The sequence below is a fragment of the Haemorhous mexicanus genome, chromosome 3 (genome assembly GCF_027477595.1).
Source record: "Haemorhous mexicanus isolate bHaeMex1 chromosome 3, bHaeMex1.pri, whole genome shotgun sequence".
Taxonomy (NCBI): domain Eukaryota; kingdom Metazoa; phylum Chordata; class Aves; order Passeriformes; family Fringillidae; genus Haemorhous; species Haemorhous mexicanus.
Genome location: NC_082343.1, coordinates 20,449,239 through 20,462,844, shown reverse-complemented (window position 1 = coordinate 20,462,844; position 13,606 = coordinate 20,449,239). Strand labels below are relative to the sequence as shown.

The 13,606-nt window shown below is 53.2% G+C and overlaps 2 protein-coding genes across 2 annotated transcripts; both read left to right on the top strand.

The window, feature by feature from the left end:
- The first annotated feature begins 470 nt into the window (after positions 1–470).
- On the top strand, positions 471–2,659 carry LOC132324388 (acrosin-like). The gene is made up of 5 exons (XM_059840433.1): positions 471–541; positions 821–1,063; positions 1,325–1,590; positions 1,852–1,997; positions 2,474–2,659. The coding sequence occupies exons 1-5, from the start codon at positions 471–473 to the stop codon at positions 2,657–2,659; spliced, it is 912 nt and encodes a 303-aa protein (XP_059696416.1).
- Positions 2,660–7,405: 4,746 nt separating this feature from the next.
- Positions 7,406–9,594, top strand: LOC132324387 (acrosin-like). Its single transcript, XM_059840432.1, has 5 exons — positions 7,406–7,476; positions 7,756–7,998; positions 8,260–8,525; positions 8,787–8,932; positions 9,409–9,594. The coding sequence occupies exons 1-5, from the start codon at positions 7,406–7,408 to the stop codon at positions 9,592–9,594; spliced, it is 912 nt and encodes a 303-aa protein (XP_059696415.1).
- The last annotated feature ends 4,012 nt before the right edge of the window (positions 9,595–13,606 follow it).

Genomic DNA, 13,606 nt, shown 5'->3' with positions numbered 1-13,606 from the left:
AAAAGGGGCAATGCCTTTGCAGTGACAGAGGGTAGCTTTAGATGGGATATTGGGAAGGAGCTCTTGACTGTGAGGATATTGATTGAACTGGCACAGGTTGCCTCAAGCAGCTATGGTAGCCCAGCACCTTGAAGTGTACAAGGACAGCTTCTGAGCCAGGCTGTGAAAAACCAGCTCTAGTGCAAATGATCCCGCCATGCCCAAGGCAAGGTGGTCAGAGCTACATGATCACCAAGGTCCCTTCCACCCCAAACCATCCTATGGCTCCTCAATTAGATGTTGCCCCTCCCCCAGTGGGGCCTGTGCCACAGAACCCCACAGCGCCCAGAACATGGAACCCACCTCTCTGTGACATCAGCCCCGGGGCCGAGGGCACCACGGGCAGCGCTGCTGTTGCAGGCACTGCGGCTGTGGCTGTGCTGCTGCACGGAGCTCTCAGTGCTTGCAGCTGACACGTGCCTCTGGCAGCCATGAATTGGCTCGGCCTCCTCGTCCTGCTGACCGTGGCCGGGCTGGCACACGGGACATGGGACAACTGTGGGTAAGTGGCCCCAGGCCCTGGGAGGGAGCCATGGCAACACTTGCGGCCTTCCCTGGAGGGGACGCGCCTGTCCCCCATGGCCAGGCCACAGCTTCCCACCCACCATGGGAAGCCTCAGTTCCTTGCCAGCAGCCAGGTGCTGGCACGGACAGACGCACACCCCATGGGCTTCCCTGGCCTGCTGTGTGTGCAAGCCCTTGTGGAGAGGGCAGAGGGCTGAGCTTCAGCCTGAGCCACAGCAGGCCATGAAGCAGCATGGAAACAACTTTCTGCTTGCAGAGGGACCTGTGGACTCCGAGCTCCACTATCTGTATATAGCCCCATGACTTATTCCTACGGCAACGTGGCTTATGACTACGGCAATACACGTGTCGTGGGTGGCACAGGGGCCGCAGAAGCAGCTTGGCCCTGGATCGTCAGCATCCAGCACCCATGGGCTCCAGGCCTAGGGCATCTGTGTGGAGGGTCCCTCATCAGTGCAGATTGGGTCCTCACAGCAGCCCACTGCTTCGATGGTATGAGGTAAGGAAGAGTGGGGAATGGGGACATCCACACAACACCAGCAGGTGCCCTGCCACAGGGCTCAGGAGAAGCCTGGGCTCCTGCCAAGGCTTCCTAGCAGCCTCCAGTTTGACATTCCCCCAGCCTAAGACGTGCCAGGGCGCTCATACCTGCCAGAGCACTGCTCCCTCTCTGTCTTGCCAAGTCGAGGTCTGGCAACTGCTGGGCTGCTGTGACACATGTCTCTGCTCTCTCTCATCCCTCTCTCCATCTCCTTTCCAGCAACGCCAGCCTGCTGTACGTGGTGATTGGGGCCACCCAGTTCACTCAACCAGGTCCTGGGGCTGCAGTGCGCAACGTCAAGCAGGTGGTGATACACCAGGACTACAACCCTAGCATATACAGCTACGACATCGCCCTGCTGCAATTGGACCATCCTGTCCAGTGCAGCTCCTACATCCAGCTGGCCTGTGTGGCTGGGCCCACATTAAGAGTCTCAGAGCTCATCAACTGCTGGGTGGCTGGCTGGGGTGCCACCACTGCAAGATGTGAGTACCAAGAACAACCTCTGGGCCAGCTCAGCAGACTGGGAGAAGATTTGGGCTTCCCCACAGCAGAGGCCAAAGCCAGGCTGCAGAATGTACACCTCTGCAGAGACAGGCCTGGCCTGCTCCCCAAAGGCAGGCAGCAAGGTCACAGCGCTCCAGTGCCTCTGCAGAGGCAAAGCCAAACCCTAAGGAAAGGGATCTGTGAGAGATGAGAAAACTGGCATGGGGCTGTTGGGGACTTATTCCTTTCTCTGCTCACAGCTCAAGATTCACCTGATCGCCTCCAGGAGGCCAGGGTCCAGCTCATCGATCTCCAGCTCTGCAACAGCAGTGACTGGTACGGAGGGAAAGTCCACATCCACAATGTGTGTGCTGGTTACCCACAGGGCCTCATCGACACCTGCCAGGTAGGAGCGTGCCACAAGCCACTCAGCCCCCAGCAGCACCAGCAGCCAGGGAAGCACCAGCCCAACACAGGCCCAGGCCCTGCTTTGCCTGGCCACTCATTGACCCTCCCGGCCCCAGCTCCCCCCCGACTGCTGTGGGGGCTTCCCACACACTCCCCACCCACACCTGCCTGCCCAGGGCTCCCCTTGTACCAAAAGCCCAGAAAGCCCAGCTAGCGCTCCTGGCAGTGCAGAGGTCCAGGTGCCAAAGTTCCATCTTCTGCACATCCAGGAGTGCTGTGCAGGAACAGCAGAGAGAGCCCTACCCTACAAGAACACAACTGATTCACAGCCAAGCTTCTGGGGGCTCTAGCCTCTGAGAAGAGCTTTTCTCTGCCCAGAATACAGCTCTGGCAGGGGCTGTGAGAGAGAAGGAGACAGCCCCAGTGCTGGCTGGTGCCACCAACACCACCTTAACCCTCTGTGTTCTGCTGCAGGGTGACAGCGGTGGTCCTCTCATGTGCCAGGACAACAATGCTGACTACTGGTGGGTTGTTGGAGTGACCAGCTGGGGGACAGGCTGTGCCAGATCAATGAGGCCTGGAATCTATTCCTCCACTAAGTACTTCTTTGACTGGATTGATTACAACATGCGTATGAATGCAATTAAAAGTGCTCCTTGAGCAGCAGGACAGGCAGGATCCAGGGCAGGCTACAGTGCACCACAACTGTTTCCTGCTGGGGCAATGCCTGCTGATCCAAAGGCAGCCTCAGGGTCAAAAACCTGCTCTGTCCTGACCACACTCCTCTCCTCTGTGCATGCACACACACACTGGAGTTGATTTAGTTGTTGAAATAAAGTTACCTTTGTTCACAGAGAACCATCTTTTCAGTGCAATTGTCTTACTCCTGGGTAAGACAAGAAGTGCCATGCTCAGCACCTGCAGAATGAGCCTGGGGGCACAAAGGGACAGAGTGGCTGCAAAGAGCTCCAAAGTGCCTGGTCAGAGAGGAGAGGGCCCTGAGCCACCATGGGCTGGAGAAACCTGGTACATCAAGCCTAGCAAGAGCATAGGAAAAAAGCAGATAGCTTGGGGGGGATGCTCAAATGCACATGGGCTGCTGATTAGGGCCTGGTGAGAGCCTGGGCTAAGGGAACAGATCTGGGAAACTCCCAAGCATGACAAGGGAAACTCCTGGCTCCTGACTGGAGTGCCAGTGCCCCAAGGCAGAGCTCCCTTCACAGGCAGCAAAGGGGGATTGATGTTTGAGGTGGTCACACTTCACAGATACCCAAAGGAAGAGCTGGGGTCATTCTGGAAAGAGGAACCTGGCAGAAACAGTAGGAGAGGACACCAGGAATGCCATGGAAGGCCAAGGTGAGAGGTGAAATAAAGAGGAGAGGAGATCTTTCTTCTTTTTATTGCCCTTTTTAAAAATGATCAGCTTAAGGTTGGGAGGCCCAACTGGTCTACAGCCTTGCCATGTTCCCTCCAAGAAATAGCCCAGAAGAAAAGAAAAATGCAACTTCACACACTCTGGGGTAGAGCTGAGGATTCTGACCTCACAAGAGCAGTAGGAATATACTCCTAAATCTCTTTTGGTTTGCCGTCCAGGCTCCTGGCTCCAATCGACATCCTTCTAGGTTATGGTGAGGGACAACTGGCAACTAAGATTTTTTTTTTTTTTTTTTTCCCCCCCCAGCATCTCTGCCGGCTCCAGGCCCCACCTCTGATGTCCAGACACCATTTTGATGTCTTAAGTTCATATTGGCTCATTGTTTTAGGGGTTCCTTCTTGGGTTTGGTGGTGAGGGTCCTTCCCGTGGCGTGCTGGGTCTGAGGTTATTTTGCATGTCCTTCAATGTCCCCTCCTTTCACTGTCCGAGAAGAGCCATCTACCTGGCCCAGGCAGGGTGGTACTGATAACAAAAAAGGGGAACTCTCAACAATAGGTAGTTAACGACCTAACATTTTCATATCAATCTCGTCCTTTCACCGTCGGGGTGCCATCTCCCAGGACAGAGCCGGGCGATGCCCAGCAGCTGCCCCTGCGGGAAACGGCGACTCCGGCCGGTCCCCGCCCCTGGGACCACCGGGGCCATCCCCGCGGGCCTCTCCCCCGGCTGGGCCGGGACCCGCGCTGCGGTCGGGGGGGGCCCGCCGTTCCTAGGGCGGGGCTCCTCCCGGCCCTGCCGGGACCCGTGCTTGAGAGAAGGGGCGTGCCACCGCTCCCGTGTCACCAGGCGGCGGCGGGATGGCTCAGGGCAATGTTAAGAACAGGTAATTAAAAGGAAACTGTTAACAGGAGAGTACAACATGAAATTATTAACAATAAATAGTTAGAACTCCAACTTGGCAGCCATTGGTTTAAGTTGTGAACTCTGCAACTTTAAACAAAATGGGCAGCCTTTTTTAATTCATAACAAGTGGGCCAACACCACCTGCAACATCCAGGCTGTTCACAGGCGTGGCCAACCTGTGAGCCAGGGGAAATGATGCCTAGGCTTGGCTCTATATTTTAGAGGAGACAAGGGCAGAGAAAGGGAGGAGTTGAGGAAGATGAGAGGGCTGTAATAAGCATGGCCAATGGAGAGAAGGAGCAATCAAAGAGCCAGCTGCAGAGACACAAACTGCAGCTTGGTGTGTTGGTTTGCCTCAGGGCTGTAGATAATCACCACAGGATGGGAAAGAATCTTCTTAACTCACTAATTAACAAATCATCTACATACTGTACAAATTCTCCCCTTAATTTTATATAGTTTTAATCAAAGCTCAATATTTAGAGTGGTGGGAGAGGGAAAGTAAAATGTTAGAGGGATTCCATGGGCAAGTATTGTTGAAGGCACTTACTGTCTTACCCAGGTGAAAGCAAGTGAACATTGACTTTCTCCATCTAATGGAAGGCCTCAGAATGCCTTGGGCTCTGTGTCAATCAGTCTGCTTCTGGATATTCTTCTTGGCTTCCAGTCCAATGGAGTTCTGTCTCACAGCAGGTGGCACTCTTCCATTTGTGTTAATCAAGACGGGCTGTGCTGAGAACAGCCATCCCCCGTCTCTACTGGTCCCTGCCACCCTGGCATAAGCTTCTTCAAATATTTCCTGAAGTAAATTTCAGGGGCTGCCTGAGTGAAAGAGTGTCAGTCAGGCCTGGGCATGCCCATTACCCTGTCCAGTGAGCAGACCAGCTTACAGTCACCCAACTTTCCTGAAACAACCTTATTGTGCTGTCTTGGTAAATTCTGCTGCCCAAACAATTTCTCCCAGTTCTGCGCAACCTCAGCCACAGACATCTCCTCACCTAAATAAACCAGGGGTATTTCCCATCACATCAAACACCTCGAGGCACGTGAAACCCCTTTCTGAAGGAGTCCCTTGTGAAGGGACTTCCACCCCCTTCTGTGTGTGCCCTGGGACGCTAGCACCCATTGTGTGGCACAAAGGTCTCCCTGTGTCTGTCTCCAAAAGACTTTGAACAGAGACTCAAGTGCCCTAGCAGAGACTCAGGGCCCCCCACCTCACACCTTACAGGAGTCTCCACAACTCCTCTGTGGCCATCTTACACTGATCATGCTGTGCACGCCTTCTCCACCTCTACCAGTGATTTCACCAAACCTGCATGAAATGCCACAAATGCACCCTTATAATTTACACAGAATCTGGACATGAAGTTGTAACACTCCCCATTTGGTTCCTTCCTGCTCTAAAGATCTCAGGTGAACTCACCAGTATCTGCTCTGAAGGATGGAGGCTCCAGCAGTACTGCCCTTGGGTCCCATCTGGGCTGCCAAAGTGCTGAGGAAACTCCCCTGTGTGACCATTCCAGAGGCACAGGTGGCTCCAACAAGCCTGTGGTTGCCCTGTTTAATTCCCTACCCACACCACTCTCACCCAGTCAGAGCAGGTTTCCATACCCATTCAGCCTCAGGATGCCCCCAGCAGACTCACAGATGTCACGTTCCATAAAGAGCCACCAGCTCCTGCTGCAGCGCTCAGTGTCCATTCAAATCTTGGCCAATGCCACAGCTCCCTGTGCCCTCTCTTATGCAAAGCATGGGCAGTTCACAGCCTCTGGTCCCAGGCTGCTGCCAGCCAGAGCTCAGTCTGCAGCTGGCACTCCAGCTGCACACCCAGCTGCTCCCTGCCCCAAATGGATTCCTCAGCCACTGCCTGCCCTGGGGACTGCACAGCCTCATCCTGCAAGAAGAAGGGCCTAAAGAAAGCAGCAGAGAGCCTTCTTACAAGGGGAGGTTCTAAAAGGACAAGGGACAATGGCTTTACAGTGACAGAAGGTAGCTTTACATGAGATATTGGGAAGGAATTCTTGACTGTAAGGCTACTGAGATACTGGCATCCCAGAGCAGCTGTGGATGCCTGTTTTTCATATAACCAGGGTCAGCACAGACGACACAGACACCAACTTCAGGAATAAATGTCATTTACTGTGTAATTCAAAATTATGCCTGAGGAGTTTTATCTGGAACAGAGACTAGACAGATTTAAATGAATAAAGTTGGTATTTATTGAAAAGCCTTTAAGGGATACACCTTGGGCAGTACAAGAGCCTGGCCAGGGTTGCATGCAGGTTGGATCTAAGATGGATCTTGGCCAAGAGTTTTTACACTTTTATAATTTGGTCCATTTACATATAGTAGTTAACTGCCTAATTACAGCTTCAGGTCATGAAGTCTCCAACTCTTGGCTTGTCCCTTTCACTTCGCTGCTATTTTTGCTGTTTGGGTAATGATTGTCCTTGATTCTCAAGATGAAAAGAGATTGTTTTGTCTAACTACCCTGTAAAAAGATTTATTCACCACTTAATTTGAAGTTCAGAGTTACACAGCAAGGCAGCAGAGAATCAGAAAAATATAAAAGCTAAAATAGAAGGCACCAGAAACAGCAAAAAATTGCAAATGAATAAGTAAGCAGGACATCAAATCATTAGAAAATATTTTTAAAAGGATAAGATAGGCAATGCATCTAATCATTATTATAAAAGACTGCCTACAGTGATGAAGAAAGACACATCAAAAGTTACCCTAATATTTGACCATCGTCCAGGCAAGCCCATCAACTGGGGGAGCCATGGTCACTGTGTTTGAGAACAGCTTCTGAGCTGACCTCTGGAAACACGTTCAGTGCAAGCTATTCCACCATGCCCCCAAGGCAAGGTGGTCAGAGCTACATGATCACCAAGGTCCCTTCCACCCCAAACCATCCTATGGCTCCTCAATTAGATGTTGCCCCTCCCCCAGTGGGGCCTGTGCCACAGAACCCCACAGCGCCCAGAACATGGAACCCACCTCTCTGTGACATCAGCCCCGGGGCCGAGGGCACCACGGGCAGCGCTGCTGTTGCAGGCACTGCGGCTGTGGCTGTGCTGCTGCACGGAGCTCTCAGTGCTTGCAGCTGACACGTGCCTCTGGCAGCCATGAATTGGCTCGGCCTCCTCGTCCTGCTGACCGTGGCCGGGCTGGCACACGGGACATGGGACAACTGTGGGTAAGTGGCCCCAGGCCCTGGGAGGGAGCCATGGCAACACTTGCGGCCTTCCCTGGAGGGGACGCGCCTGTCCCCCATGGCCAGGCCACAGCTTCCCACCCACCATGGGAAGCCTCAGTTCCTTGCCAGCAGCCAGGTGCTGGCACGGACAGACGCACACCCCATGGGCTTCCCTGGCCTGCTGTGTGTGCAAGCCCTTGTGGAGAGGGCAGAGGGCTGAGCTTCAGCCTGAGCCACAGCAGGCCATGAAGCAGCATGGAAACAACTTTCTGCTTGCAGAGGGACCTGTGGACTCCGAGCTCCACTATCTGTATATAGCCCCATGACTTATTCCTACGGCAACGTGGCTTATGACTACGGCAATACACGTGTCGTGGGTGGCACAGGGGCCGCAGAAGCAGCTTGGCCCTGGATCGTCAGCATCCAGCACCCATGGGCTCCAGGCCTAGGGCATCTGTGTGGAGGGTCCCTCATCAGTGCAGATTGGGTCCTCACAGCAGCCCACTGCTTCGATGGTATGAGGTAAGGAAGAGTGGGGAATGGGGACATCCACACAACACCAGCAGGTGCCCTGCCACAGGGCTCAGGAGAAGCCTGGGCTCCTGCCAAGGCTTCCTAGCAGCCTCCAGTTTGACATTCCCCCAGCCTAAGACGTGCCAGGGCGCTCATACCTGCCAGAGCACTGCTCCCTCTCTGTCTTGCCAAGTCGAGGTCTGGCAACTGCTGGGCTGCTGTGACACATGTCTCTGCTCTCTCTCATCCCTCTCTCCATCTCCTTTCCAGCAACGCCAGCCTGCTGTACGTGGTGATTGGGGCCACCCAGTTCACTCAACCAGGTCCTGGGGCTGCAGTGCGCAACGTCAAGCAGGTGGTGATACACCAGGACTACAACCCTAGCATATACAGCTACGACATCGCCCTGCTGCAATTGGACCATCCTGTCCAGTGCAGCTCCTACATCCAGCTGGCCTGTGTGGCTGGGCCCACATTAAGAGTCTCAGAGCTCATCAACTGCTGGGTGGCTGGCTGGGGTGCCACCACTGCAAGATGTGAGTACCAAGAACAACCTCTGGGCCAGCTCAGCAGACTGGGAGAAGATTTGGGCTTCCCCACAGCAGAGGCCAAAGCCAGGCTGCAGAATGTACACCTCTGCAGAGACAGGCCTGGCCTGCTCCCCAAAGGCAGGCAGCAAGGTCACAGCGCTCCAGTGCCTCTGCAGAGGCAAAGCCAAACCCTAAGGAAAGGGATCTGTGAGAGATGAGAAAACTGGCATGGGGCTGTTGGGGACTTATTCCTTTCTCTGCTCACAGCTCAAGATTCACCTGATCGCCTCCAGGAGGCCAGGGTCCAGCTCATCGATCTCCAGCTCTGCAACAGCAGTGACTGGTACGGAGGGAAAGTCCACATCCACAATGTGTGTGCTGGTTACCCACAGGGCCTCATCGACACCTGCCAGGTAGGAGCGTGCCACAAGCCACTCAGCCCCCAGCAGCACCAGCAGCCAGGGAAGCACCAGCCCAACACAGGCCCAGGCCCTGCTTTGCCTGGCCACTCATTGACCCTCCCGGCCCCAGCTCCCCCCCGACTGCTGTGGGGGCTTCCCACACACTCCCCACCCACACCTGCCTGCCCAGGGCTCCCCTTGTGCCAAAAGCCCAGAAAGCCCAGCTAGCGCTCCTGGCAGTGCAGAGGTCCAGGTGCCAAAGTTCCATCTTCTGCACATCCAGGAGTGCTGTGCAGGAACAGCAGAGAGAGCCCTACCCTACAAGAACACAACTGATTCACAGCCAAGCTTCTGGGGGCTCTAGCCTCTGAGAAGAGCTTTTCTCTGCCCAGAATACAGCTCTGGCAGGGGCTGTGAGAGAGAAGGAGACAGCCCCAGTGCTGGCTGGTGCCACCAACACCACCTTAACCCTCTGTGTTCTGCTGCAGGGTGACAGCGGTGGTCCTCTCATGTGCCAGGACAACAATGCTGACTACTGGTGGGTTGTTGGAGTGACCAGCTGGGGGACAGGCTGTGCCAGATCAATGAGGCCTGGAATCTATTCCTCCACTAAGTACTTCTTTGACTGGATTGATTACAACATGCGTATGAATGCAATTAAAAGTGCTCCTTGAGCAGCAGGACAGGCAGGATCCAGGGCAGGCTACAGTGCACCACAACTGTTTCCTGCTGGGGCAATGCCTGCTGATCCAAAGGCAGCCTCAGGGTCAAAAACCTGCTCTGTCCTGACCACACTCCTCTCCTCTGTGCATGCACACACACACTGGAGTTGATTTAGTTGTTGAAATAAAGTTACCTTTGTTCACAGAGAACCATCTTTTCAGTGCAATTGTCTTACTCCTGGGTAAGACAAGAAGTGCCATGCTCAGCACCTGCAGAATGAGCCTGGGGGCACAAAGGGACAGAGTGGCTGCAAAGAGCTCCAAAGTGCCTGGTCAGAGAGGAGAGGGCCCTGAGCCACCATGGGCTGGAGAAACCTGGTACATCAAGCCTAGCAAGAGCATAGGAAAAAAGCAGATAGCTTGGGGGGGATGCTCAAATGCACATGGGCTGCTGATTAGGGCCTGGTGAGAGCCTGGGCTAAGGGAACAGATCTGGGAAACTCCCAAGCATGACAAGGGAAACTCCTGGCTCCTGACTGGAGTGCCAGTGCCCCAAGGCAGAGCTCCCTTCACAGGCAGCAAAGGGGGATTGATGTTTGAGGTGGTCACACTTCACAGATACCCAAAGGAAGAGCTGGGGTCATTCTGGAAAGAGGAACCTGGCAGAAACAGTAGGAGAGGACACCAGGAATGCCATGGAAGGCCAAGGTGAGAGGTGAAATAAAGAGGAGAGGAGATCTTTCTTCTTTTTATTGCCCTTTTTAAAAATGATCAGCTTAAGGTTGGGAGGCCCAACTGGTCTACAGCCTTGCCATGTTCCCTCCAAGAAATAGCCCAGAAGAAAAGAAAAATGCAACTTCACACACTCTGGGGTAGAGCTGAGGATTCTGACCTCACAAGAGCAGTAGGAATATACTCCTAAATCTCTTTTGGTTTGCCGTCCAGGCTCCTGGCTCCAATCGACATCCTTCTAGGTTATGGTGAGGGACAACTGGCAACTAAGATTTTTTTTTTTTTTTTTTTTCCCCCCCCAGCATCTCTGCCGGCTCCAGGCCCCACCTCTGATGTCCAGACACCATTTTGATGTCTTAAGTTCATATTGGCTCATTGTTTTAGGGGTTCCTTCTTGGGTTTGGTGGTGAGGGTCCTTCCCGTGGCGTGCTGGGTCTGAGGTTATTTTGCATGTCCTTCAATGTCCCCTCCTTTCACTGTCCGAGAAGAGCCATCTACCTGGCCCAGGCAGGGTGGTACTGATAACAAAAAAGGGGAACTCTCAACAATAGGTAGTTAACGACCTAACATTTTCATATCAATCTCGTCCTTTCACCGTCGGGGTGCCATCTCCCAGGACAGAGCCGGGCGATGCCCAGCAGCTGCCCCTGCGGGAAACGGCGACTCCGGCCGGTCCCCGCCCCTGGGACCACCGGGGCCATCCCCGCGGGCCTCTCCCCCGGCTGGGCCGGGACCCGCGCTGCGGTCGGGGGGGGCCCGCCGTTCCTAGGGCGGGGCTCCTCCCGGCCCTGCCGGGACCCGTGCTTGAGAGAAGGGGCGTGCCACCGCTCCCGTGTCACCAGGCGGCGGCGGGATGGCTCAGGGCAATGTTAAGAACAGGTAATTAAAAGGAAACTGTTAACAGGAGAGTACAACATGAAATTATTAACAATAAATAGTTAGAACTCCAACTTGGCAGCCATTGGTTTAAGTTGTGAACTCTGCAACTTTAAACAAAATGGGCAGCCTTTTTTAATTCATAACAAGTGGGCCAACACCACCTGCAACATCCAGGCTGTTCACAGGCGTGGCCAACCTGTGAGCCAGGGGAAATGATGCCTAGGCTTGGCTCTATATTTTAGAGGAGACAAGGGCAGAGAAAGGGAGGAGTTGAGGAAGATGAGAGGGCTGTAATAAGCATGGCCAATGGAGAGAAGGAGCAATCAAAGAGCCAGCTGCAGAGACACAAACTGCAGCTTGGTGTGTTGGTTTGCCTCAGGGCTGTAGATAATCACCACAGGATGGGAAAGAATCTTCTTAACTCACTAATTAACAAATCATCTACATACTGTACAAATTCTCCCCTTAATTTTATATAGTTTTAATCAAAGCTCAATATTTAGAGTGGTGGGAGAGGGAAAGTAAAATGTTAGAGGGATTCCATGGGCAAGTATTGTTGAAGGCACTTACTGTCTTACCCAGGTGAAAGCAAGTGAACATTGACTTTCTCCATCTAATGGAAGGCCTCAGAATGCCTTGGGCTCTGTGTCAATCAGTCTGCTTCTGGATATTCTTCTTGGCTTCCAGTCCAATGGAGTTCTGTCTCACAGCAGGTGGCACTCTTCCATTTGTGTTAATCAAGACGGGCTGTGCTGAGAACAGCCATCCCCCGTCTCTACTGGTCCCTGCCACCCTGGCATAAGCTTCTTCAAATATTTCCTGAAGTAAATTTCAGGGGCTGCCTGAGTGAAAGAGTGTCAGTCAGGCCTGGGCATGCCCATTACCCTGTCCAGTGAGCAGACCAGCTTACAGTCACCCAACTTTCCTGAAACAACCTTATTGTGCTGTCTTGGTAAATTCTGCTGCCCAAACAATTTCTCCCAGTTCTGCGCAACCTCAGCCACAGACATCTCCTCACCTAAATAAACCAGGGGTATTTCCCATCACATCAAACACCTCGAGGCACGTGAAACCCCTTTCTGAAGGAGTCCCTTGTGAAGGGACTTCCACCCCCTTCTGTGTGTGCCCTGGGACGCTAGCACCCATTGTGTGGCACAAAGGTCTCCCTGTGTCTGTCTCCAAAAGACTTTGAACAGAGACTCAAGTGCCCTAGCAGAGACTCAGGGCCCCCCACCTCACACCTTACAGGAGTCTCCACAACTCCTCTGTGGCCATCTTACACTGATCATGCTGTGCACGCCTTCTCCACCTCTACCAGTGATTTCACCAAACCTGCATGAAATGCCACAAATGCACCCTTATAATTTACACAGAATCTGGACATGAAGTTGTAACACTCCCCATTTGGTTCCTTCCTGCTCTAAAGATCTCAGGTGAACTCACCAGTATCTGCTCTGAAGGATGGAGGCTCCAGCAGTACTGCCCTTGGGTCCCATCTGGGCTGCCAAAGTGCTGAGGAAACTCCCCTGTGTGACCATTCCAGAGGCACAGGTGGCTCCAACAAGCCTGTGGTTGCCCTGTTTAATTCCCTACCCACACCACTCTCACCCAGTCAGAGCAGGTTTCCATACCCATTCAGCCTCAGGATGCCCCCAGCAGACTCACAGATGTCACGTTCCATAAAGAGCCACCAGCTCCTGCTGCAGCGCTCAGTGTCCATTCAAATCTTGGCCAATGCCACAGCTCCCTGTGCCCTCTCTTATGCAAAGCATGGGCAGTTCACAGCCTCTGGTCCCAGGCTGCTGCCAGCCAGAGCTCAGTCTGCAGCTGGCACTCCAGCTGCACACCCAGCTGCTCCCTGCCCCAAATGGATTCCTCAGCCACTGCCTGCCCTGGGGACTGCACAGCCTCATCCTGCAAGAAGAAGGGCCTAAAGAAAGCAGCAGAGAGCCTTCTTACAAGGGGAGGTTCTAAAAGGACAAGGGACAATGGCTTTACAGTGACAGAAGGTAGCTTTACATGAGATATTGGGAAGGAATTCTTGACTGTAAGGCTACTGAGATACTGGCATCCCAGAGCAGCTGTGGATGCCTGTTTTTCATATAACCAGGGTCAGCACAGACGACACAGACACCAACTTCAGGAATAAATGTCATTTACTGTGTAATTCAAAATTATGCCTGAGGAGTTTTATCTGGAACAGAGACTAGACAGATTTAAATGAATAAAGTTGGTATTTATTGAAAAGCCTTTAAGGGATACACCTTGGGCAGTACAAGAGCCTGGCCAGGGTTGCATGCAGGTTGGATCTAAGATGGATCTTGGCCAAGAGTTTTTACACTTTTATAATTTGGTCCATTTACATATAGTAGTTAACTGTCTAATTACAGCTTCAGGTCATGAAGTCTCCAAC